General features: G+C 43.1%; 1 protein-coding gene across 4 annotated transcripts in view; it reads right to left on the bottom strand.

Annotated features, from left to right (window-relative positions):
* MDGA2 (MAM domain containing glycosylphosphatidylinositol anchor 2) overlaps positions 1–24,478 on the bottom strand; it is a 1,412,234-nt gene that overhangs the window by 252,811 nt on the left and 1,134,945 nt on the right. For all 4 annotated transcript variants that reach the window (XM_069208709.1, XM_069208707.1, XM_069208708.1 and 1 more), the window contains exon 9: positions 22,145–22,414. In XM_069208709.1, coding sequence (XP_069064810.1) covers positions 22,145–22,414 — 270 coding nt within the window. The remainder of the gene's footprint in view (positions 1–22,144; positions 22,415–24,478) is intronic.

Below are 24,478 nucleotides of genomic sequence, written 5' to 3'. Positions count from 1 at the left end.
AATCCTGTCCATAATCACTCCTCCTCATAACCATGTCAGCACACATACTGGATGCTAACCCAATGTTCCAGAACTTTTATTCCACCCTTTACAGTTCCCCTCCGCCCTCCGACCCTGCCACCATACACTTGTTTCTGGAGCAGTTGGTTCTGCCAAGAGGATCAGCTACAGACAGGGATGCCCGTGGAGCTCCCTTATCTCCAAGTGAGATTTGGGAAGCCATGCCAAGGTGTGTTCCCATGGCACTGATAATGCGCAAGTGGTGACCGGGAGCTTTACTAGGTGTCAGGACTATGGCTGCCCATGTCCCACGTAAGCATGTAAACTGCTAGCTAAGAATGCTGCTGAGTTCGTAGTAGCCTTCTCATCTACCAGTCTGGTACTTGCATTGATAGGTGGGCACTTCTCTAAGGAGTTTTACGATGAGAATAACATGGCTGAGGCAGTGGTTACTGTTGTACTCTACTGCTTGAAATCCTGATTGTTAAGGCCATTTAAGTGATCAATTGAACCCACAGCTATTGGATTTTGACATCTGTGAATGAGTCAGCAGACAGTGCAAGGGATTATGTGTGTTTTTATGCCCATGATAATTGAGCTGTCAGATGCTTGGGGTCACTGAGGCTTCTAAGTCCTGTAGTCATCTCTGAAGGATTCAGCATTGACCAACAGATGTATGTCCATTTCCTCAGTTTGTGATCAGTACAGGGTCTCATGGTTCTCTTATAATTCACTTTAGATTCGAATGTAAATATTGTATGAGAAAGTGGGTAGGGGAAAACAAATACCAAATCTCCCAGAAGAGAAGCAAATATACATTTTATCATCTGTGAATTACTGATAGGAAACGATGAAATCCAGGAAACGTGCGACTTTGAGTCGATTTTTGGAAGGGTTACTTTAGAGGATGTTTTAGCCCTACTTCTCACAGGCGGCTCTTAGACAATACAGGGAAATACCTTAGGTAAGGGTTTATTCCATAACATATTCATGGTAGAAATCTGATTTTATTCCACACAGCAATCGTGGGGAATACAGGTGGCCATGATGTCAGAGATGACTGGGGCTACTGTTAATGGTCACATCTGTTGAATATTAAGTGGTACTCTGTAGGGATCTTTAGGAAAAGGTGCGATGAACACTGTCTTTTAGGTTACTCTATCTATTCTATAAAATCGTAGTCAAATATGCAATGTTTCAGCACAGTGGTTATTAAGATTTTTGGGTTGTGACATAAAAGGTATGCATCCTTATGACTCCTAAGTTAGGGAAAAAATATATATTAATATTTTTATGCTTCATCATCGTGTAGGTTTTATGTTAACATACTGTGTTTGTGTATGGTCTGGAAGAATCTTTTGTCCGGCAAAATTTGAGATTTTATCTGCGGCTTCTTTTTACTTTCTTCCTCGATGTTTGCTTCTGATCCCTTCTTCTATACTAGAAGCGAGTCAGCATAACATTTGGGAATGCAATTGTATATGTCTCTGTGAAATAAACATGTTCCTAGTGCACGCAGCCTTCATGCAACATCTTGAACAATTCATCTGCTCATTTACATACTTAATAGGTACAAGGTATTACAAAGTGTCGAAACGTAGCATACGGTGATAGAGTATTGCTGTCTAGGAATACCATGAACCAATGAATAAACAATGGAGAATTTGTCATTAGGGATTTATATAGGAGCTGCACGTATGAACAACGTGCATGCTTTGTCTGTACACATGAGAAAGAACCACTAGAGACTCCAAAACACACAAGAAGCCTAGCTGCAGCAAAAAGCAAATCATAGAAAAAGGCATTCAGAATAAAAACTGACTGACTAAAGAGGCGTCGATTCGTTGTTCCACCTGTCTCCCGAAGAGTGTGCCTAATGTAAGCCTGATCATAAAAAACAAACAATGAAAATATCACAGATTGAGCATGTATCTCTTCTGCTAAAATGAAATTGATGCCGGCAGCAGAGATATGTACCTACAAGGCATCTTGGCAGTAATGTAAAAAGATAGATCCAAGGTTAAGGGTCCCTCAAATTGTTTAGATTCCCATCTGGATTATCAGCATGTGTCATTGCTGTTACCCATTTTTTCCTGGTGTCTCATTTTCTTTGGCAGCAGCAGCCCATGACAAAATAACCCCGTGGCGACCTTTCAAAATTTAATACAATATTGCCATCAAAACTACCAGATATACTTTTGCTTCAAATGTTTGCGGTAGATTGATGAAATCTTGTGTATTCACTGGAAAAAAGCAGCTGGGGCATTGCTATACGATCAATGCACTAATACTAAGGGACGGCGTACGAGGCAGTGAGAACATAGAAGCCTTTACCAACTACCATACCCTCCTAAATTTCCTAAACATAGGGCACAATTGTGATTTGTAATTTAATAATAATTTGTGGGCACTGTGCAACTATCCGGCTGTAGGTCCACAAAGCTCATGGAGTGAGGTGAGGTGAAAGAGACAGTAAGTGTAGGTACACAGCAGGTTTACTGAAGCTGCCATGAAAGTAGGCACGGTGGGAGGCGTGCAGAATATTGAGATGGACACTGTTTTGCATTAATTGTATTTTCCTGTTGTTGGACCTTTTTGCTTATGCAGGGTCATCCCCAATCTTTTTGCCTTCTGCCTCCTAATTGTTTCTGACCTGTTGCTGTTGGCTTTTGAACTCTGAGCACTTTACCACTGCTAACCAGTGCTAAAGTGCATATGCTCTCTGTGTATATTGGATGTGATTGGTTTATCCATGATTGGCATATTTGATCTACTAGTAGGTCCCTAGTAAAGTGCACTAGAGGTGCCAGGGTCTGTAAATCAAATGCTACTAGTGGGCCTGCAGCACTGGTTGTGCCACCCACATAAGTAGCTCTGTAATCATGTCTCAGCCCTGCCACTGCAGTGTCTGTGTGTGCAGTTTTAACAGTAAATTCGACTTGGCAAGTGTTACCCACTTGCCAGGCCTAAACCTTCCCTTTTCATACATGTAAGGCACCCCTAAGGTAGGCCCTAGGTAGCCCCAAGGGCAGGGTGCAGTGTATGGCTAAGGTAGGACATATAGTAATGTGTTTTATATGTCCTGACAGTGAAATATTGCTTATTTTGTTTTTCACTGTTGCAAGGCCTGTCCCTCTCATAGGTTAACATGGGGGCTACCTTTAAATCAGATTAAAGTGTAGATTCCCTTTGGTAGCAGATGGACATGTGGAATTTGGGGTCTCTGAGCTCACAATTTAAAAATACATATTTTAGTAAAGTTGATTTTGAGATTGTGTGTTTGAAAATGCCACTTTTAGAAAGTGAGCATTTTCTTGCTTATACCATTTCTGTTACTCTGCCTGTTTGTGGATTCCCTGTCTGGGTCAGTTTGACAGTTGGGCTGGTTTCACCTCACACTAGACAGTGACACAAACGGAGCTGGGGTGTAGTCTGCATTTCCTGATGAGCCATTGGTGCTAGGAGGGAGGGGAGGAGTGGCCACTTACACCTGAAAGGGCTGTGCCTGTCCTCACACAATGCTGTCTCTGACCCCCTGGTGAGTGTCTGGGGCCTAGCCTGGGCAAGGCAGGATATCACATTCAAAAGAGACTTTTCTTTGAAGTAGGCCTACTTCAAAGTAGAAATTGGGTATAAGTAGGGCACCCAAAACCACAGACTTTAGATCACTTCTGGACATCAAGAGGAACCTCTGCCTGGAGAAGAGCTGAAGAGCTGAGGAGAAGTGCTGCCCTGCCTGTGACTGTGCTTTGTGGAGCTACCCTACAGTTGCTGCTTCTGCTAGAGTAAGAGGGCAAAGACTGGACTTTGTGTGCCTTCCATCTTGTGAAGAAATCTCCAAGGGCTTGATTTAGAGCTTGCCTCCTGTTGTTTGAAGTCTCAGAGACAGCAAAGACTTCTCTCTGCCAGCACCTGGAGTCTCTGGAGAGACTCCTGCTCTGACAAGTGGTGCCCTATCCAGTCCCTGGGCCCTTTGAAGGAAAGCTGGTGGAAATTCAAGGAAATCGACTTCGGACCGGCGTCGCTGCTGAATCCGGTGAAGCCGCCTGCAACATACTCCACGATCTTCGTTGGAACGCGACGACCTTTGCAGGCCCGATGCCGCTGCAGCCCCGCTGAAGTCCGAGACTCCGTGGAATTCGCCGCACCACGTCGTGACCGATGCCTGATGCCGCTCGAAGTGCGTGGATTCAAAATTTCACACAGACTTCGCGCATTGACTTGTTTTCACTGTTCACCAATGGTACTGTACTTGGGGGTCTACGCAACTCCGTGTCCGGCGCCGCTGGTGTAGGCTTGTTGAGAACGACTCCGTCACGACGCCGTGTTAACACCTCATCGAATCATTTTGCAGTTGTAAGCAGTATTTTTTAGTTTAATCTTTAAAAATTCATAACTTGACTAGTGTATGTCGGATTTTTATTGTTTTGGTCTTGTTTTGTTTAGATAAATATTTCCTATTTTTCTAAACTGGTGTTGTGTCATTTTGTAGTGTTTTAATTAAGTTACTGTGTGTGTTGGTACAAATACTTTACACCTAGCTCTCTGAAGTTAAGCCTGCCAAGCTATCAAGGGGGTAAGCAGGGGTTAGCTGAGGGTGATTCTCTTTTACCCTGACTAGTGTAAGGGTCCTTACTTAAACAGGGGATAACCTGACTGTAAACCAATGACCCCATTTCTAACACCTGTAACCCACCCTTTTGAAAACTATGGTTGTGTTGTGTTGCTTTCATTGTATCTCCTCGCCTCATAACCTATTCTAATCATAAAGAAACTGTGTTCTATTTTGCAACTTTAATGGCATAAAAACATTTTCACAGAGCCTCAACGCCACAAGGACTGTATATTTATATGCATACATACCTATATATATATTATATATAATATATTAATATATATATATATATATATATGTCTATATATATATATATGTGTGTACAAAACCATAGGAATTCATCTGTTAGAGTTAGACTATAATTATAACCCATGCCCTAAGGTAACTATAACTCGTGCCCCCCCATGCACATTTTTTTCCGTAATTTATTTTACTGCAAATAACACATTGATATTATCAGTGATGTTGTCAAAGATGTGCCTTCATTTGTGGGGTAATTAGCAGTGCATGGCGGGGGCGTGAGTTATAGTTACTTGAGATAACTATAACTATAACCGGTGAATTTCTACAGCTTTGTACTTTTAAAATGTGAGCCTAATTATAATGTCCCTGTAACCTTTGCTTTTTAAAGTGAATTCTATGTTTAAAAAAAAATTATATTCCTTAACTATGATTTCCCTGTAAATTTTGTTTTTTTCAATGAATTTCTATGTTTTTTTTTACGTAAAGTCATTTTTATTAATATACATTAATCGAGCCACTGCTATGCATGGCCTTCACTCATACGCAGCAGGAGTTGGCCGCAAGGCCTGGCTTGTGGCCAGGCTTGCGGCCAGGCTTGCGGCCAACCCCCTATAACCACCCAACCACATGCTGCTTACGGCCAAAGGGCGTACCCAGCTGAGGTTGGGCACAGGGCCTGCAGCCGACCCCCGTAACCACCCAACATCACACTACATACGGCCTTTCGCTGTGCGCAGCAGTAGTTGGCTGCAGCCTGTCTCTATGGGTGTGAAAGTAGGTGTAAGAGGGTGTATCTGGGTGTGTGAGTGGCTGTGAGAGTGTATGTCTAGGTGTGAGAGTGGGTGCATCAGTGTCTTAGTGGGTCTGTGAGGGAGTGCATTAGTGTCCATGTGGGTCTGTAGTGAGTGAAAGGGGGTTTCAGTGGGTCTATGAGTGGGTGTGTGAGAGTTCGAATGGGTCTGTGAGTGGGTGCGAAAGGGTTTCCGTGGGTCTGTGAGTGGGAGAAAGAGATTGAAAAAGAGAAATTGGGAGAGAAAGAGAAAGGGTAGAGAGTTTTTCAGGCTTTGATGAATAATATACTTAAAATTAGAAATTTCTAAACAAATTCAAAAGAAAAATGTATTTGTCAGTTAAAAAGAGTGAGATGACCTTTCAGTATGAGCCTTAAATTGTTGAAGTTTAAAATAAATTAAAGAAGGAAAATGACCATGGACACACCTGGAGTAGAACCCTCAATTTTCAGTGCATGATTCTGAGATCTTAACCTTTAGGCCATAGGTGACGTCTTTCTGTAATGCTTCAGACATACCTATGACAGTCAACCCATGCATGTGAGTGTTCAGTAGGAAGGTTTAACAGTCAAAACACTAGTAAATAAACAAACACACCACCAAGCGATACTAGGATTTTAACCTTCAGCCTACTGAGTGACATAACAAGACCTTGACCATTAGGCCAGAAGTGACTCTGTTCTGCTCTGCATACAAACGTAACTACAACATTCGCACCAAACATCGTGCTAGTCTGACTCTGTGAAGTAATTGCATAGAAAGACCATTACAATAACAATCTCGTCTCAAGGCTGCTGCAGTCCAAGCCAGCTCCCTGCATCCTGCAGGAGACAGCATTGCTCCCACAAGCAGGGAGCTGCTTTTAACCTGGGGGCTTTAGTCAAACAAGCGCAGGAGCCCATGCTTGTTTTTTAACCTTTTTATCTTCAACACTTCCATGGATCTGCTGCGAATCCTGCGAAAACTTTTTTTTTAAATGTTTTTTTTTTATCTGGACCTAGCACCAGTATTAAGGGGTCAGGGTGACTCTACCCTGGTCCCTTTTCTTAGTTTTTACATTTTTGTCAGGGACTCGGCTGAAGCCAAGTCTCAACATGGCATAGGGTGTCTGCCCTGCCCCTTCTCTGTTTTTTTTTTTTTACTTTTCTTTAGGACTCAGCTGAGTTTGAGTCCCAAAATGGCTGCCAACACTTCCTAGATGAAGATTTGGCAGCCAATCAGATTTCAGCAATTTGTGGAGGGTCCGTGACCTTACATATACATTTGGTTTTTCCTTTAATTACTTGAAAACTAGTGAACAGATTCAACACCAAATAACAAAAAAAGGGCTCGTTCCGGACCAAGAGCTAGCTTTCTGTCAAATCCGTTCAGGGGTTCAGGATGTAGTCATGTCTAAAAATTGCAAAATCTACTTAGAGATAGAATGGGGAAAAAGCATTTTGGGACCCCACCTTTATCTCGGCCCAGCTTGATGGATGACCTCAAAACTTTCAAAATAGCTGCTGGGGAAACTAGCTTTGAAAATTTCAGGAACATTTGTCAAACTGCATTAAAGTTATTAGCAAAACATAAAACCCTTTGTCTATGGAATAAGTTGATCCTAACAATAACCACGTACTGGCGACTGCCAGTAGACTATATATATTACCTAGTGGCAGTTGCCAATAGGTAGTTATAGTTAGAACAATATTTCCATGGAAAAAAGTGTTTTTTGACTTGCCTATATTTCTGGCACTGTTTGACGAATCTTCATGCAATTGTCCCAAAAAAGTGTTGCAGAGATTCAGTGATTCTTCTTGTGCACAGAAAGTTTCGGGGTGACCTGCGAAGCGGGGCAAGAAGGGGGGGTAAAAAAAGTTGTGTTTCCCATGTTAATTCCCTTAGGACCTGTGGACACGTCTACAGTCCGAACTACTGGACAGAATTCCACCAAATTTGGCAGAAAGGCAACTTTTGGTATGCAGATAGATCTTTTAATTATTTGGTGTAAATACAGTCACTAGTTTTTGAGAAATATAGGGAAATCCAAATTTGTATATCTCGTGGAAAAATACAAGCTTGTGCAGGGAAATGCTCAGCTCTGTTTGGTTGTCAGCACTTCAAACCAGGAAGTGTTAGCAGACATCTTGAGTCGAGGCCCAGTAAAAAAGTAAAGAAAGGAAAAGGGCCAGTGTATAGACACCCTGACCCCTTAGCTCTGGTGGTGGGGTCTTAGAGCAAACAAGCATTTTTTTATTTTTTTTTCCTGCAAAATCGCCATATGTGTGAATTTGCGGCAAAAAAAAAAAAAAGTGTGGGATCCCGAGCTTGCTTTTTGATAAGCCCCCAGGTGGGCAAGGTCCTGTGGGCATTTATAAATTTAAATGTGAGAGGCTGCACGGGACCACCACCCCTCTGGTGCCATTTTTGTTATTTATGACGGGATGCTTCCCCTGTGGTTCCAGCTAGCCCATACATGCCATAGTGTGGAATAAAATAAAGAAAAAATAACAAAACTTGTAGGGACCATGGGGAAGCCTTTGAGGGCTCCCCCCTGATGCCAGATAGCCCATAAAGGGGTAAATAAAACAGAGATGAAAAATAAAAAGAATAGCTCAGTGTGAAGTTCACAGACTTTCACATCGAGCATTGAGGGTTTGAGTCCAGTTGGACTCTTTTCCCTCTTTTTATTCAAAGTGCAAATGTTTAAAGGTCAAATAAATGGTGATATTACTTTATTAAAATAACAAATACATTTTTTTTAAATGTGTACAGAAATATCTCATTCTAAGTATATCATACATCAAACCCTAAAAAACTCTCTCTCTCTCTCTCTCTCTCTCCCCCTCTCACTCTCTGTCTCTCTTTCAATCTCTTTCTCCCACTCACACACCCACTCATTTAGGCACCCAGTCACAAACCCACCCAGACACTCACGCACCCACCTCACAAACCTACTGAGACCCTCGTTCACCCAATCTCAGCCCCAGTCAGACCCTCATGCACTCACTCACAGACCTACTCAGACAGTTAGGCACCCACTCACAGACCAGTCAGACAGTTAGGCACCCACTCACAGACCCACTCAGACTCTCACACACCCACTCACAGACTCACTGACACCCTCACGCACCCACTCACAGACCCGCACACGCACTGACACACCCACTAAAACACTGATGTATGCACTCTCACACTGAGAAAGACACTCTCGCAGCCACTCTCACCCCCAGATACACCCTCTCACACCTATTCTGAAACCCAGAGAAGCCATGGCCAACTTCCGCCATTCATGGCCATAGGGCCGTGCACAGCATAGGGTTGGGTGGTTATGGGGGTTGGCCGCAGCCCTGCCCCATGCTGTAGTCTGTGGAAGCAAAAGGTGAATGACACACCAACAGACCAATGGATGAAGCCCCTTTAAATAAGTGTATGATACATTATTTTTTTTAAAAAGCAAACGTTCTTCGCTAACACCAGAGGTAATATGTACAGAAGGAAGCTTCTGGCATTTAGGAAGGCAACCCAAGTCCAACTCTACAATATCAGTACAAACCATCTTAATATAATCAATTGTGAATGTCTGATGTATTTTACAGTCAGGCAGCATCGGCACTGTTCTGTGGTGCTGACATTGTGTACAGAACTGACCTTATTCGCAAACACAGCATATAATTGCCTGCGCGGCTTTCGAAATAGAAAGGCATAGAAAATAGATTTGGGCCAAGTGCCTTGTAATAGCTTCATTATAACAACTTTAGTCCCATAAACCTTGAAGACATATATGCCATTCTTTTTAAAGTGCCATTAAATAGTCCACGGATTCTTTATAGTCCCTGTGAGCCTGGGTGCTCGTGCTATGAATTTTATATAAGTTGTACTTAGCAATGTATACATGTTGACTGTGCGTAGCAGGGTGTATTTTTCCAGCAGAGTGGAAACAGTAATCACAGGCTTTCGATGATGAAAGAGTCTCTATTGAGGCCTTGTACTCACATCTTATGTAACATATTTTTCCTTTATCACTGCAGAAAATACCACAAGTGATCCACTGGGACTATGTGTGTCCATTGTTAAAAAGATCCGGAAGAAGGGCAAATCATAATCATCAAGGCAGGTGTGCATGCAAGAGGCATTTATATCAGTGTTGTTGCTAGCTAGTACTTTCTACAGGAAACCAGTCACACTGATGTGGAAGTCAACAGTGAACTATCGCGTTTGTTAATTAATCCATCATTTCATACGCTTTGGAGGCTGGCAAACAATTCTCGCAGGAATAAAAAGAGTTGCCCAGTGGATTTTATCATTTCATCAGTAGATTTAGGGCAAGGACATGTTAGTGTGGATAGGTGCGTCTGTTGTATGCAACCTAAAAGCAAGGTAGGGGTCAAACAGCTACTTACAAGAGTATTTGCATTTAAGATGCTGTAGTGTAAATGTAAGTGCATTTCCACTGTAAATAATTGGGAGGACATAAAATATGCCAGTTTCTTGCCTTACCATGCCAGGCCGTTTTGTCCAAAGTGCCTTACTCCGTCTAAAAATCGTAAAATAGCTACTGCATCTTAGACACTGGCTACATCTCCACAACAACCCAAAATGGTGAGATATTAATGCTGTGTGTGCATTAGGAGGAGGAGCGTAGGTGCAGTGTTGGGTTGCTGGAGCTGTCAGAGCCCACCGCAGTGACCCTGCTCCTCTCCCATGACCCACTCAGCACTCAATCTGGTGAACCGGAGTTCCGACAGGTTCCTACTGGTGCTGCTGCGAGGGCAGTGGGTCGGCAGTGGAGTGGGCGGTGAGCGGCGGAGCTCCCGAGCATGATTGGAGAGGGAGAAGAGGGAGAATGGGAGGAGCCTCCCCATAAGGAGCTGGAGTGTTGGCTCCACCATACCACTGAACACTAGGGAAGCATCTGCTGGTTGAGCTGAGCCTTGGTGGGGCGTTCTGTGTCTCTTGTGTAAGTCAGCCAGCAGCCAAGCAGCCAAGGAAGGAGTAGGAGCAGGGGGATAGCAGGCTCAAAGACACAGTCCCTGCTGGAGGAATGGAAGCATTAGGTTGGTGTTGCTTGCTCTTGCAGCAGGGCTGCTCTGCATACTACCCCTCCCCTTTCTTCAGCACCCACTATGTCTCCCCTGATCACCTTTATTTGCCTCAGTAATTCCACCTCAGCTTACTCAGCGGACCTTGTTAACGTCTTCTTGGTGGTGGACAGGCCCCCAGGCCCTAGGACCCCCAGGGCTTTTGAAGTCCTGCAAGCCGAGTGTGCTCGTGCCCCCTTGCCCAAGGTGATTTGGAGAGGGCAGGGGTGAGGCAGCGCTTCAAGGGGAGAATCTTTGCTGCATGCAGGGACCACATAAACACCAGGAGGCCGCCAACAGCAGTGAAACAGACTCATATACGGGGCAAGGGTGCTGGCAGAGCTTGGTCATCCCCAAACACAAAAGTAGGTAAAGATGAAGAAGAAGAAGTAGGACAGCTGACAAGTGCGAAGACGATCTTTTGTGAAATGGGGAAAATGGGGCCCCACAATGAAAATGAAAACAAATATGTGATGCATCAGCCACAGGGGGTTAAGCCTTGTAAGGAGGACAAGGTAGACTTCAAGGGTAAGGGGCTCCACAGTCCGGGACTGACGACCACCAAAAATGTAATCCGCAACTTCTTTACAAGAGAACGAGGGGAGGCAGGCCAAGATACCAAATCTTCAGCTGGCCAGGATATATCATTGGCCTCTGAACCAGGTCTATTAAATCTGCAGACAGCACCACTGTCTGAGCCCAGACTTGGGACAAGTCTAACAATTAGTGCTGTTAGCTCCAGTTTGGATGCTTCAACTGTTGCAGAATTGGTACAGCTCACAGAGACTGTACTAGAAAAGAGACCAAGTATCCAGAGCAACATCCCTTGCTCAGCAACTAGCCCTATGAGGGTGAATAATGACTTAGAGGCCCTAAGATCTCCTCAACAGTGAGCTTACGAGGTACTAGAGGAGGCCCTGGTGCGGGCCCTGACATACTGCCAATAGACAATACAACTGAGGGGCTATGCCCTAATAGAGTTTTAAGATCCATTGTCAAGAACAGAGGCTGGCCGTTAGTGGTCACCAATGCTACTTCATCAAGTAAACAAAAGCTATTAGTCAAAGCATTAATACATCATTCGGTCCCCTTGCAATAAGATGACCTCTATGTACAAGGGCAACAGTCAGACTTGCCACCCCTTTAGAAAAACCAATGCAGGGGACACGATCACTGTACCACCACGAGAGCATAGAAATGTGGTCTACAGCGTGGAAGTGGAGATGTGGGATGCACTTGGCTCTGATAACACAAAGGAACATTTGTCTAGTATGGCAGCAGCTGGAGGAGAAAGGCCAGACTGCATCATAAATAGTATAAAAACGTCCCTCTTAGCTGTAGTTAAAGCCCTCACCTAACGGTTGCACAAATTAGAGAGTCAACTGAAACTAATGTGCATGCTTGCCCAAAGTGAGCTTATGATCGGCAGGGAAATTGATCTGTTAACCGGGAAGTTGGACAATTGGGTGTACAAATGGAATGAAGGAAGCACAGCAGCCAGAAGTGCAATGACACAATAATAGCAAAACTACTCTGTCTGATGTACTAGCCACCATCATAAGTTACTGTAAAACCACCCAAGAAATGAGCAAAGAACACTGCTGCCTGATGGCAGACAAGAAGCTAGGGGAATCAACTGTCATGTAGACAACAGAAAATGGGAGAACTGCTTCATCAAAAGACACTACAGAAAAAGGAATGGGTATGGCATCAAACATTTTGCCTCAAATTAAAGATCAATTAAAGTCAGCGATCCCTCATGGAGAGGTCGCCGCACAAGATGGTACAATTGGCCAGGGGACAGAAGCCTCTATGCCTTCGGTTGGTGGACAGGTCTCTGAAAGTAACTGATAGACACAGCAATCGAGACTCCAGAAGAAATCACTCGAAAATATAGATTGAGTCTTAATAGGCAAAATGAAAGTACCAGGCCTCCTTACACCGGAAAACAGAGGCTCCACGCTCTGCGTGGTAACTCCGTGCGGCTTGAGAATTACCTGTTTTTCCATCAAAAACCTCCCACACGTACTGCATCTAGCTCTCTCCCTCAATCAATTGCAGTGGCTGAAGCAGTAGAAGGGCAGGCCTGCACAGATGCCTCAAAACCCCCAGAAGATAGTAATGGGGAACAGCAGACATGACATCCAGCTAGAATTGTCTGCATCATGTAATGCCCAGACAACTACATATGCTCATGCGGTACACCTTAGGCTAAAGGCAGTGAGGGTGCCTCTCGCAAATTACGAAGTCACCATTACCACAGATGGCAGGTGTGGAGATGACATCTGTCCCAGCTACGACCAGTTCAGGGGCATCTCAGTCAAGTACTCAGACAAGTAGTACAGTGATGCCAGCCAAGAGAAGGCATAGTTGTGACACACCACCAGTGATGCTACACAAAGAAATAAGCTATAAAAATCCTATGACTACCTAACTGAGCAAAGGGTATAAGGAGCTGGCTCTCGTAGAATGAAGAATACCACACGAGGTGATTCCTGCCAGGTCTGCCACGTCCTTCCAGACTGTCCAAACCAGAGACAACAGGAACATGAAAGCTCACAAGAGGTAACCCTACCCAGGGAGGATATGTTGGCAGAATATTGTCAAGACTGGGGCCTGGGGCATGACTTACATGCAAGACCATGGCCCTCAACCAACTGGCCTCCAGATCATACAGACAACTTGGAACGCCTGTGTAACATGGGCTTACCCCTGCGCATGTGCACCATGGAAATTTAAGTCATCAGGATAGCCTTGATAACATAAATCCCCTGAGGAAAACTCAAAGGCCTGCTTTAGTATCTACCCTGCTATATGAAATGTGAGGGCTTTGGGACATTCTTTACAGGTCCAACCTCCTGCGTCTGTTGAACATCATGCCATCTCTTTCCAACCTTACCTCGGGGCATCTGATTTCGATGATGTATGCCTGGATTAGCCAAAAAGAATCTACATTGACAGAATGGATTGATCAGAGTATTGTTGAAAGGATTTTTGAAAACTCTGATCAATTGAAAAGCTGGGGCATATCAATTAGCAAACTCAGCACCCTGAGAGAAACACCCTTGAAAGCCCTTTAATTATGAATAAAATAATTATTATAATTACTATACAACTGTCAAGGGACAAAGATGGTTCACAATGCACAGATGTGCTAACAGAACATAGTGAACAAGGTCTGCGGAATTGGGCTTGGCTTCCTGCAGCTTTGTCTAATAAGGGAAGACAGCAGTTTTAGCCATAAAGGGTCAAATTTTAAATCTATTAGAAGTACGATCAAGCTAGTACATTGGAACGCAGTGGGCCTGCTTTCCATCGTGGTGAGTTCTATCACCAGGAGTTTCTAAACGATGATATTTTGTGTCTTTAAGAAACCTGGTTGACGGAGCCACTACCTATTCCTGGCTTTTTTAAGCTCAGAACAACCTGTTCGGCAGACACATAGGTGGACTTGCCACATATGTAAAATTAAATCTACATTTTAATATAGAGGTTTCAGACAGATCATCTTGGGACGTGCATGTAGTGAGCATATATGGCCTGTCATTCAATGATAAAATGACCCCAGTTTTGATTATAAATCTGTACATCAATCTCTGATAAAGGAATTCCTCTATGAGCACCGGAATCACAAGTGTGTTGTAGCAGGAGACTTTAATCTTCAAAATCTGGGTCAAGCAGATGGGCTCTCAGGGGACCCCGTAAGAATGGCCTTTGAAAATTCCTTAAGGAGTTTGACCTGAGAGTGACCAACTAAAATTAAATCGTAGTTGGCACACTTACTCCAACCTTCAAAAATATCTCCACACTAGACTGTATCTTTGTAAAGACATCCTTGTGGGCTTGATGTCTGAGCCATCAGGTTATCTACAGAACTGAAAGTGATCACAACCCTTTGGCATCAGATTTATGCAGCTAGCCGAAATCCGTTACCTACTAATCTAGGCCCAATAACAAAATGGGTTAAATGGGGCTCAGTCTGCTCCACTAAGTATGTCCAATGAAAATTGGCCCAAGGTTTTCCAAATCTTGTAAAGAGGACGAGCCGGGTAGTGGACCAGTGCAGCATCATGCTTATATGCTCCACCATAATTTTACTAGCATCAGTCAGCCCCAGTAATTATTAAATAGAAGTGGAGCCTACTCACTCCCTCCATCAAGAGAGCATTAACAGAGCAAAAAACTATGCCGGCAGGCTGAACTACTACACAGTAAAAAGAAAACAACCCTCACAGAAGCCATTATGAAGCAGGCAAGGAAAGAACATAGGAAAGTAACCTGGAAACTAAAAACAGAGGGTATAGAGGAACACTGGAAACACATATATGGGTTATTGTCACCAAGTAAAAGCAGAGAATTTTGGGTTATGTTAACACCCTGATTCACTCATCCGCTAGCAAAAATTGTGTGTTCTCAGCCTGCAATTGGGAGAGCCATGTGAAAAACTTATATATGGATTCCGACAATGCAGAGGCTCAAAGTATATCCATGCTGCAACATGCATTAGATGGTCTTGACAATAGTACCCTAATGTTGCAGCACAGACCATACAAAACATCCTCTGGGGCATCTGGGGGGATGGGGCACCCGGACCAAACAGTCTTCCAGGGAGTATTGTCAAGGAACAACAGGACTCCTGGGTTGCACCCATGACAACATTATTTAATGAATGCGTACACTTGTCTGTGGTACCGGTGCTTGGAAGAGGCCAATCCTACATCGAATCCACAAAAAGGAGACATCACTCGACCCAAAAACTATAGGCTAATAGCGCTACTGGATGTGGATGGCAAGGTATCTGTAGAAGTTCTCCTACAAGAGCTTGAAATCTGCATAAAACATCATACCTATGTACTGGACCTGGTTCAGCTCCAACTCTTATACTATAGACAATGTACCTGCTCTCACATACCTGAGCCCCAAGGCACTGGAGACTTCATCCCCTCCACTTTATGCTTGCTTCATAGATTATAAGGCAGCTTTTGATGGAGTCGACCGAAATACCATCTGGAAAAAACTGCCTTATACAGAGATATATGGGTGCAAATCAAGATATCACAAATGCACGCAGAGGAGAAACGTCATACTAACAGAGGCCTAAAACAAGGATGCCTTATTGACCCCACTCTCTTTATCTCTTTAATCTATATACTTCTGACCTGGCCACAGAGCTGCTTAAGGGGAACACACCCCCTCCTCCAATTAGGCCAAACAACCCTCCCTATAAGATAGTATGCTGATGATCTAGTCGTGCTCGTTCAGACTCGGATAGGGTTGAAAAGTCCCTAGATATACTCCAATGGTATAACTTAAAGACCCCTATGCGGACAAAGATCCCCTTATAATGACAACACTGCTAAAGAAGACTTTATAAGAGCATGGGGTGAGGGCCTCAAGGGAAGGTGACATTGCTTGTATCAGGAATATTAAAGGTGCAGATGGCCTTGTGGAGTCACATGTGGACACCCGCTGTCAACCATATCTAAAGGTGGCAGTTGGTGGACGCATGTTCAGATGCATACCACTGATGCAGCTTTTAACTCTTCCCATATGGGAGTATAGACGCCATTGGACTTTTTCGCTTGCCACTTAGAAAAAATGCAGATTTTGCAATTATCACACAGACTCAGAAGTCCTTCTTGCATGCTGCTGTCTGAGACTTTCACTGCAGAGGCACTTACTTCTCAAACCCTTATTTCTGAAACATGGGTTGAGAACATGTAAAGAGGCACTGGCTTACATCTTCACAGCAAAAGTCGCTATGGAGCACGCCTGCTTTGATAAATTTGGTTCTTCTGGAGGTGTGGGATCGGCAAGGGTGAGTGATTGGGGGCTATATAATCACTAAAGGTGTGGGGTAGTAGGGAACCGAAAGTAAGACTGGGTAAGTCTTAAATCGGTGATGGTTAGGTGGCTTTGGATCCTAACGCGGGGGAATCATTGTTGGAAAATATCCAGACAGGGGGGGTGCTGTGTAGTCCCACAGGGGAAGGGGGAGTCTCCCTTACGGACTAGGTGGTCTCACACACATAATAGTGTCATGCTTCATCATATGACCACCTAGCCCCACCCAAGCAAGATGATACTGCTTGGGCGGACTCAACCTCTTGGTTAAAAGAACCGGAGGGAGTACTGAAATTAAACTTACTGGATAGTTACTTAGATCCAGCTGAGGTGAGTAATAAAATTACCAAGCATGTCACTGATAGTTGCTGCTAGTTTTAATATAGGTGCATGCTGGTAAGACTAAAAGCAAGGGGAAAAGGCTCGTTGGAGAGTAATGTCTCCTGGAGTCTAAAATAAAAAATGGATGACCAACATGTTTCTGCCCTCACTAGGTGCTGGTAGGTCAGGGGCATTCGTCAGGGTCGGAGCACACGCAATAAGTGGGGTGCTCAAAGTGGATAATGAATGGCCTACCTGAACGGGTAGTTCACGGTGGGGTAGGTCTGTGATAGAAGATAGATAAACCACAATTATTCAGAACATATTTAGAGTGAGAAAAACCGTGGCAAACCACTGCAAAGCACACAGCACAAGGTGAAAATATGTAAAAATAATGAAAAAGGCAATCACACACGCATGCAGATGTGACTTACCAAGGGGTAGGGGGCGATTTGCCTCTGGTCTGGCTAATGCCGGGGAGGGGTTTTCCCTTTTAGTCACACTCTGAGGAGATTAGGCGTTTAAGTAGGGAAGAATGGGGAGAAGAAGATAAAAAATGTGTAGAGAAAGGGCAGAACATAAGGGCGCAAGGAAGACCTAGATAGGGAAGTAAGGAAAGACAGGGAAAGCAAAAACAGGGACATAGGGAAGGGAAAAGGGGAAAAAAGAGGGGGGGGGGCTCCCATGCCTGAAAGCAGGGCCTCAACTACTAAATGCCCAACACTCATATATTACTGACTCTGCTTTAAGCCTAAAATTGATTAAGACTTGAACATGACACTTGAGACTCCCAACTGTGGTTTAAGTTAACTTGTATATTCCTAATACACAGATGCGCTGCAGAAGTAGGCAAAGCTTAGTAATGTAGCATATAGTATGTGTTAGAAATGGGGTTTTTGGTTGGCAGTCAGGTTACCCCCTGTCCAAGCAAGAACCCTCACTCTAGTCAGGGTAAGTCACACACAATCCAAAATTATCCTGTGCCCACCCTCTGGTAGCTTGGCACGAGCAGTCAGGTTTAACTTAGAGGGTAATATGTAAAGTATTTGTGCAATAAATCATACAATAACACAATATAGCACCACAAAAATACACCACACAGTGTTTAGAAAAATATATAATATTTATCTGGATAATTGCAGGTCAAAACGAATAAAGATGCAATGCGAAATTGTAGAGATATCACTGAAAAGTGATATAAAGTGTCTTAAGTCTTTAAAAAGCAAACAAAGTCCTTTTCAAGCACAAAGTACCTGGTTTAAAGTGGAAAATCTCTGCAAAGGGCTGCAGAAGAAGAGTTACGTGGAAAAATGGCATGTGTGTTGATTTCTCCCCTGCACACACGGACTTGTGTAGTTATTTTTCACGCGGGGAAGTCGTGCGTAGTTTTCCAGCGTGCGGACAGTCTCTCTCTGTGGTTCGTGGGATTACCAGATGTCCCGGGGTCTGTGCATGGAATCCTAGGCTTGTTTTCCGGCTGCGCGTCATTCCGGTGGGCTGTGCGTGGAACCTTCTCCCTCACGGCAGGCGTCACGTCGATTTCCTTTCTGGAATCGGGCGGCATTGTCCAGGCGAGGCCGTGCGTCGAAGTTCCAGCCTCACCGCAGGCGTCGCGTCGAGCGGCGTCTTTCCGGATCGGCGTGCAGTGAATTTTTCACCGCGGAGCAAGCTGTGCGTCGATTTTTCCAGCGCACAAGGCGTCCAAATGAAAAAAGAGAAGTCTTTTTGGTCCTGAGACTTCAGGGAACAGGAGGCAAGTTCTATCCAAGCCCTTGGAGAGCACTTCAGCAGCAAGGCAAGAGTTCAGCAAGGCAGCAGGGCAACAGCAAGGCAGCAATCCTTTGTAGAAAGCAGACAGGTGAGTCCTTTAGGCAGCCAGGCAGTTCTTCTTGGCAGGATGCAGGTTCTGGTTCAGGTTTCTTCTCCAGCAAGTGTCTGATGAGGTAGGGCAGAGGCCCTGTTTTATACCCAAATATGCCTTTGAAGTGGGGCAGACTTCAAATAGTGGCTAAGAAGTGCACCAGGTCCCCTTTCAGTTCAATCCTGTCTGCCAGGGTCCAGTAGGGGGTGTGGCAGTCCTTTGTGTGAGAGCAGGTCCTCCACCCTCCCAGCCCAGGAAGACCCATTCAAAATGCAGATGTATGCAAGTGAGGCTGAGTACCCTGTGTTTGGGGTGTGTCTGAGTGAATGCACAAGGAGCTGTCAACTAAGCCCAGCCAGACCTGGATTGTAAGGCACAGAAAGTTTTAAGTGCAAAGAAATGCTCACTTTCTAAAAGTGGCATTTCTAGAATAGTAATATTAAATCCAACTTCACCAGTCAGCAGGATTTGGTATTACCATTCTGGCCATACTAAATATGACCTTCCTACTCCTTTCAGATCAGCAGCTACCACTTCAATACTGTATGAGGGCAGCCCCAATGTTAGCCTATGGAGGGAGCAGGCCTCACAGTAGTGTAAAAACGAATTTAGGAGTTTTACACTACCAGGACATGTAAACTACACAGGTACATGTCTTGCCTTTCACCCACACAGCACCCTGCTCTAAGGGTTACCTAGGGCACACATTAGAGGTGACTTATATGTTGAGAAAGGGGAGGTTTAGGCTTGGAAAGTACTTTTAAATGCCAAGTCGAGGTGACAGTGAAACTGCACACACAGGCCTTGCCATGGCAGGCCTGAGACAAGGTAAAGGGGCTACTTAAATGGGTGGCACAACCAATGCTGCAGGCCCACTAGTAGCATTTAATCTACAGGCCCTAGGCACGAATAGTGCACATTACTAGGGACTTATAAGTAAATTAAATAGTCCAATCAGGTATGATCCAAGGTTACCATGTTTAAAGGGAGAGAGCATATGCACTTTAGCACTGGTTAGCAGTGATAAAGTGCACAGAGTCTAAAAGCCAGCAAAAACAGTGTCCAAAAAGTGGAGGGAGGCAGGCAAAAAGTTAGGGGTGACTACCCTAAGGCTGTCAGGTCTAACAGTATGCATGTAGGGTCTTTTTTGCTTTTTTTTGGGGTGGTTTTATGTACTGTCTTTGGCTACTATGACTTTGATATTCAGGTTGTGTGGCTTGGCAAATCAGCTGATTAAAATTCCTCCTGGGCACACTCGATGATGAAGTATGATAGCCCATAACAGTAGTGTATTTTACTTTTGTCTTATATTTGCCAATAGATGAACTGTAATGATTGTATTTGGAACACGCACTTTAATAACATTCCTTGCGAGCACACTGTTTGTTGAAGTATGATAGCTCCTGACAGTAGTGTATTTTATCCTTGTTTTATAGTTGATAGTAGATGATTTCTAATGATTGTAAGCATCTTGATTGTGCACTTTATTTACACTCCCTCGTCTTTTATCCTTGCTGTTTCATACATGAGAATGATGTTTTTCAATGATGTTAAGTTATTATGCATAAAGCTATGACATTGACATTGACAAAACTGTGAGATGATTTAGCAAGCGAACCATCATCAATACTGCATTCTTATCACTGCCTACACTGGCTCCCCTCATGTGCCCAGATGATTGTATGAACGTCCAAGGATCTATATGCTGGACCACTATGGAATGCCCTTCAAAAACATTTTCAACGAATTTGTAAAAGGTTTGTGGGTAGCTAAAGATCTCCATTTTGGATTTCCAAAGCCTCACTGGTCCATCCATTGAGCCAGGTCTAGGTTATCTACTGATAGTGGCCCTTTCAATAAAAGGCGTTACCAACATTTCAGCACATCAGAAAAAATATCTCAGAAACAAACAGAGCCGCCTTCATATGGGCAAACCGTAACACACCTGCAGGGGTGAAAATTCCTTCGTACCCTCACCTCCAAGTGCTTTCATGTTGCTCAATAGCAGCATGTAATGCATTACAAAATTGCTGATTACTTTGATCCTTTGCAATAATTTATGCTCTATTGTTATAGATAGATGTTTCAAATCAATGTAAGAGATAATTATCCAATTATCAACTGTTGTCTTTCAGTGTTTACAATCCTAGTAAGATTGTAGAATGGAGGGTTAAAAATATAAGCAGAGTTTTTAATAGGACAACTAACAATATCACAAATTTACTCCAATGGTGGCAACATGTAGGCGTTTCCACAAACTACAGGAAATTGTATTATTAAGCTATAATATACCATCTTTAATTGTGCACTGCAAAACAATTTGGCAACAGCGGTGGTCGGATTCACATACATTTATTAAAAGCAGGGACATTTCCTGGAAGTTTTCCTTCTGCATTTTGAGTAGATGCCTAGCTTTGTTGTAGATAGCAGTGCTCATGGAACTATACTGAAGTCACAAATTCCCAAAATATTCCTGCTGCGTCATCTTTACTCTTGAAGACTTTCCACCAAACAGACAATCTGCATAAGTGAGGTACATGGACATTTGCACATATGTTTCTTTTCAATGTCTTTTGTCTGCTATGCACATATTTGCTCGGCAGAAACCAACCCTTCATCCCCACCCCAAATTCCTCATAATTGGGGAGATGCTGCTTCACCGTCCTGCCTACAAAGATATATTTTACCGTCTATTAGCCACTCCCAAAACAGCACCACAGCTGGTCCTAGATTTCCGTCCTAGAACAAAACATCCCCGATGCTATTCTATTTATGAAGTAAAAAGCAACTTTTGACAATAGCAGAAGTGTTTTTACGTTTATACAAAGGACTGTTTGCATGTATAAATCAGACTTATTCTCCGTGACTCTATTGGCACATGGGTACTGGAGTTCACAGCTATATCTTTCAACGTAGATAAGAATAGTTAGCCAATGAGGCATTCCTAAATTGTGTATGACGAAGAACGTGATACACATGGTGAGACAGAAGCTGTGATTTACTATTAATAGGTACGGCGCATGCGTGTCACTCTACTGAGACAGAAAGCAGACTCTCATTAACTCTTCAAAGCAGAAGTTAATTTATCCAAACCTCGCTGAACCTTTATCATCACAATTTAGAATTAAATATAACAATACCATCTCATCATTCGTGCGAGTAAGCACGCCAATATTTTCTGTCACTGGCAGCAATACTAGTACTGACCAATCCTAGTCCTGCGAGTTCTGATTTGAAATTGGCAGATTTTATCAGTAATAATCCACAAAACCGCATTCCTCAAACCTGTGGGACATTTCTATAATAATGTGGATTTTTTTTTTCCATTTCATATTTCAATGCATAAATTTTTGTTATTTTGAAATACAGTTTGTCGATCATTTCAATTTTAATGCCCTTGGATGCCTACCTGTAACCAGGAAACTGCACCGGCCAGCACCAGCTTCGTTGATGATGCTGCAGTTGTAGGTTCCATAGTTCTCCTTTGAAAGGATGTTTACAGTGAACTCTGTAGAATCCTGTGAGTCAAACTGTCCATTCTTCAGGAGCTTGGTGCCTAGCCTCCATTCATACATCAGGACCCGGTTAGGGTAAGCTCTCAGGACCCTGCAACTCATGGTAAGGCTTTGGCCCAACCCTTGACGAATCTCCATGAAAGATGGCTCCACAGCCGGTGGATCTGTGGAAATGGCAACAAACAGGAGCAATGTTTTAGATTGCGTAACATAAACCTAAACCCTATAGCCATCCTATATAAGGAAGTAAATGAACCCAAATGCCAAAGGACCTTATTTATGCCTTTACTCCCAAGATGACAACACAGAGTTGGTCACTTGTGTCATTTTTGGAAATGAATTAGGGATCTTGGAACTCTGTTTAGTTTTTGTTCCTATAGATACTATCGTGACCCAAGTGACCAGTGGTAGTAGGAGTATGCCATGGTTACAAAAGGGAAAGCGGGGATAATTGGGGCTTATAATCATATATAACCATCAATCAATTTAAAACAGCTGATTGAAGTTCAGTTTCCTGCTGCTCAGATCTTATTGCATAGACATTCGGCTGCTTGTTTCAATTCTGTCGTTGTTAAATAAACCGTGTGTTCTTCTATTGGTGAAACGAGGTATGTTTGAGTATTTGAGAAAGATAATGATAACAGAGCACATCAAAATAAAAATAAACATCAGCACGCACTATATCGATAAACTGGAACAAACGCATTCAGTAGAGGTAATCTGTTTATGTCACTTATTTAGAAATGCATTGAAACAGTGAAAAAACAAAGGGTGCATTTATTTGAAATAATATTGTATTCTATTCATACAGTACTGTGAGATGCGGGCAGTATATTTGCTGAAGAATGATAAGTAGTGTGAGATATCCATATGCAAAATGAACATAAATTTAGTATTTAGCAAAATATGAATTCGACATCCATTAAGGTATAATCAGAGGACTAGGTTGCACTATATTGTGAAACAAAGCACCCAGTGTGAAGCATTACGTATAAGTGTTTGAAAGAAATAGGAATGTTTTCAAAGTTCTGCATCTTAACTGAAATTAAATGAACTTCTTAGAAGACTTATATCACGGTATCAGATATTATATCAAAAGGTTTTGCTAATATGCTGGCTGGCATATAGAGAAATGATTGCAGCTAATGGTGTCAGTAGATTTGGGAAACATTGCAAAAACACTTTGCAAACACATTATAGGGTTGATTACCAAAATCTAATATTGCTCACAGAAATATTTCCTATCTATCAAAAATCACTATTGTATGCTAGGACTGCATTAGATCGGGAAATTAACCCAGCCATAAACTAGAAGGACAATGCCTTTGACTGCATTTAGAAATTAAATAAAATTTGATACCGTTGTACAGAAATATAGATGTAATATTGATTTGTTGGCAATCTGTAGTTTGGAGTCCACACGTTTTTGCAAAAGATGTTTTCACATGTGACCCTTTGAACATATTCAAGATTGTAAAGCTGTAGATCCCTGTCAGAACCCCTTTCAGAGAGCCACAGGGCAACCAGGGTTTAATGGCCTCAAATGTGGGGGTTGCGACCCTTTGCACCTGATGTCCCATGGCCTGACTCAATATGGGCCCTGAGTAATTTTTGTGCTACCTGTAAGAAACTGGGTTATTGGTCGACTGGTGTCGAATTCACACTCAGCAACAACCACAATCTTTGACAGGGTGAACCACAAAAGTCAATAAATAAACCAGACCTTAACCCTCTGAATGCTTAGAACCAAAAGCAGTAACTTAGAGTCACTGTGTTACCTATTTATGCAGAACACAAACAGTAATAACGTGAATGCACAGCATAACACAAACCCAACTCTAAATTAGAAAAACAGAGTCAAATGTAATAAATATTTTAGCACCAAAATAAACTAATTTTAATCAGTAGAACAGGAGGTATGAATTTTTAAAGTTTTCAGTGAAAAATAGCTCCTAAAAGATCAACTGCGGACAGCTAGTCGCCCAAGACTAAGAGCCCTTGGAGTCACTCAGGTAGTACTGGAAGGAATACACAAAGTGCTAACTGTTCACATGTGCTGCAGGCACCAAGGGCCAGATGTATCATCACGGGCCACTGCGATTCGGTAATAGCGATTTTTAAGAAATCGATATTACCGACTCGCAAAGGGCCATGTATCACATTTGCGATTCGGTAATAGCAAGTTCTTAAAAATCGCAAATGCTATTACCGAATCGCAAATTGCGATA

This window comes from Pleurodeles waltl, chromosome 9 (assembly GCF_031143425.1).
Source record: "Pleurodeles waltl isolate 20211129_DDA chromosome 9, aPleWal1.hap1.20221129, whole genome shotgun sequence".
Classification (NCBI taxonomy): Eukaryota; Metazoa; Chordata; class Amphibia; order Caudata; family Salamandridae; genus Pleurodeles; species Pleurodeles waltl.
The sequence above is the reverse complement of the archived record's forward strand: the minus strand, read 5'-3'. Positions and strand labels throughout refer to the sequence as shown.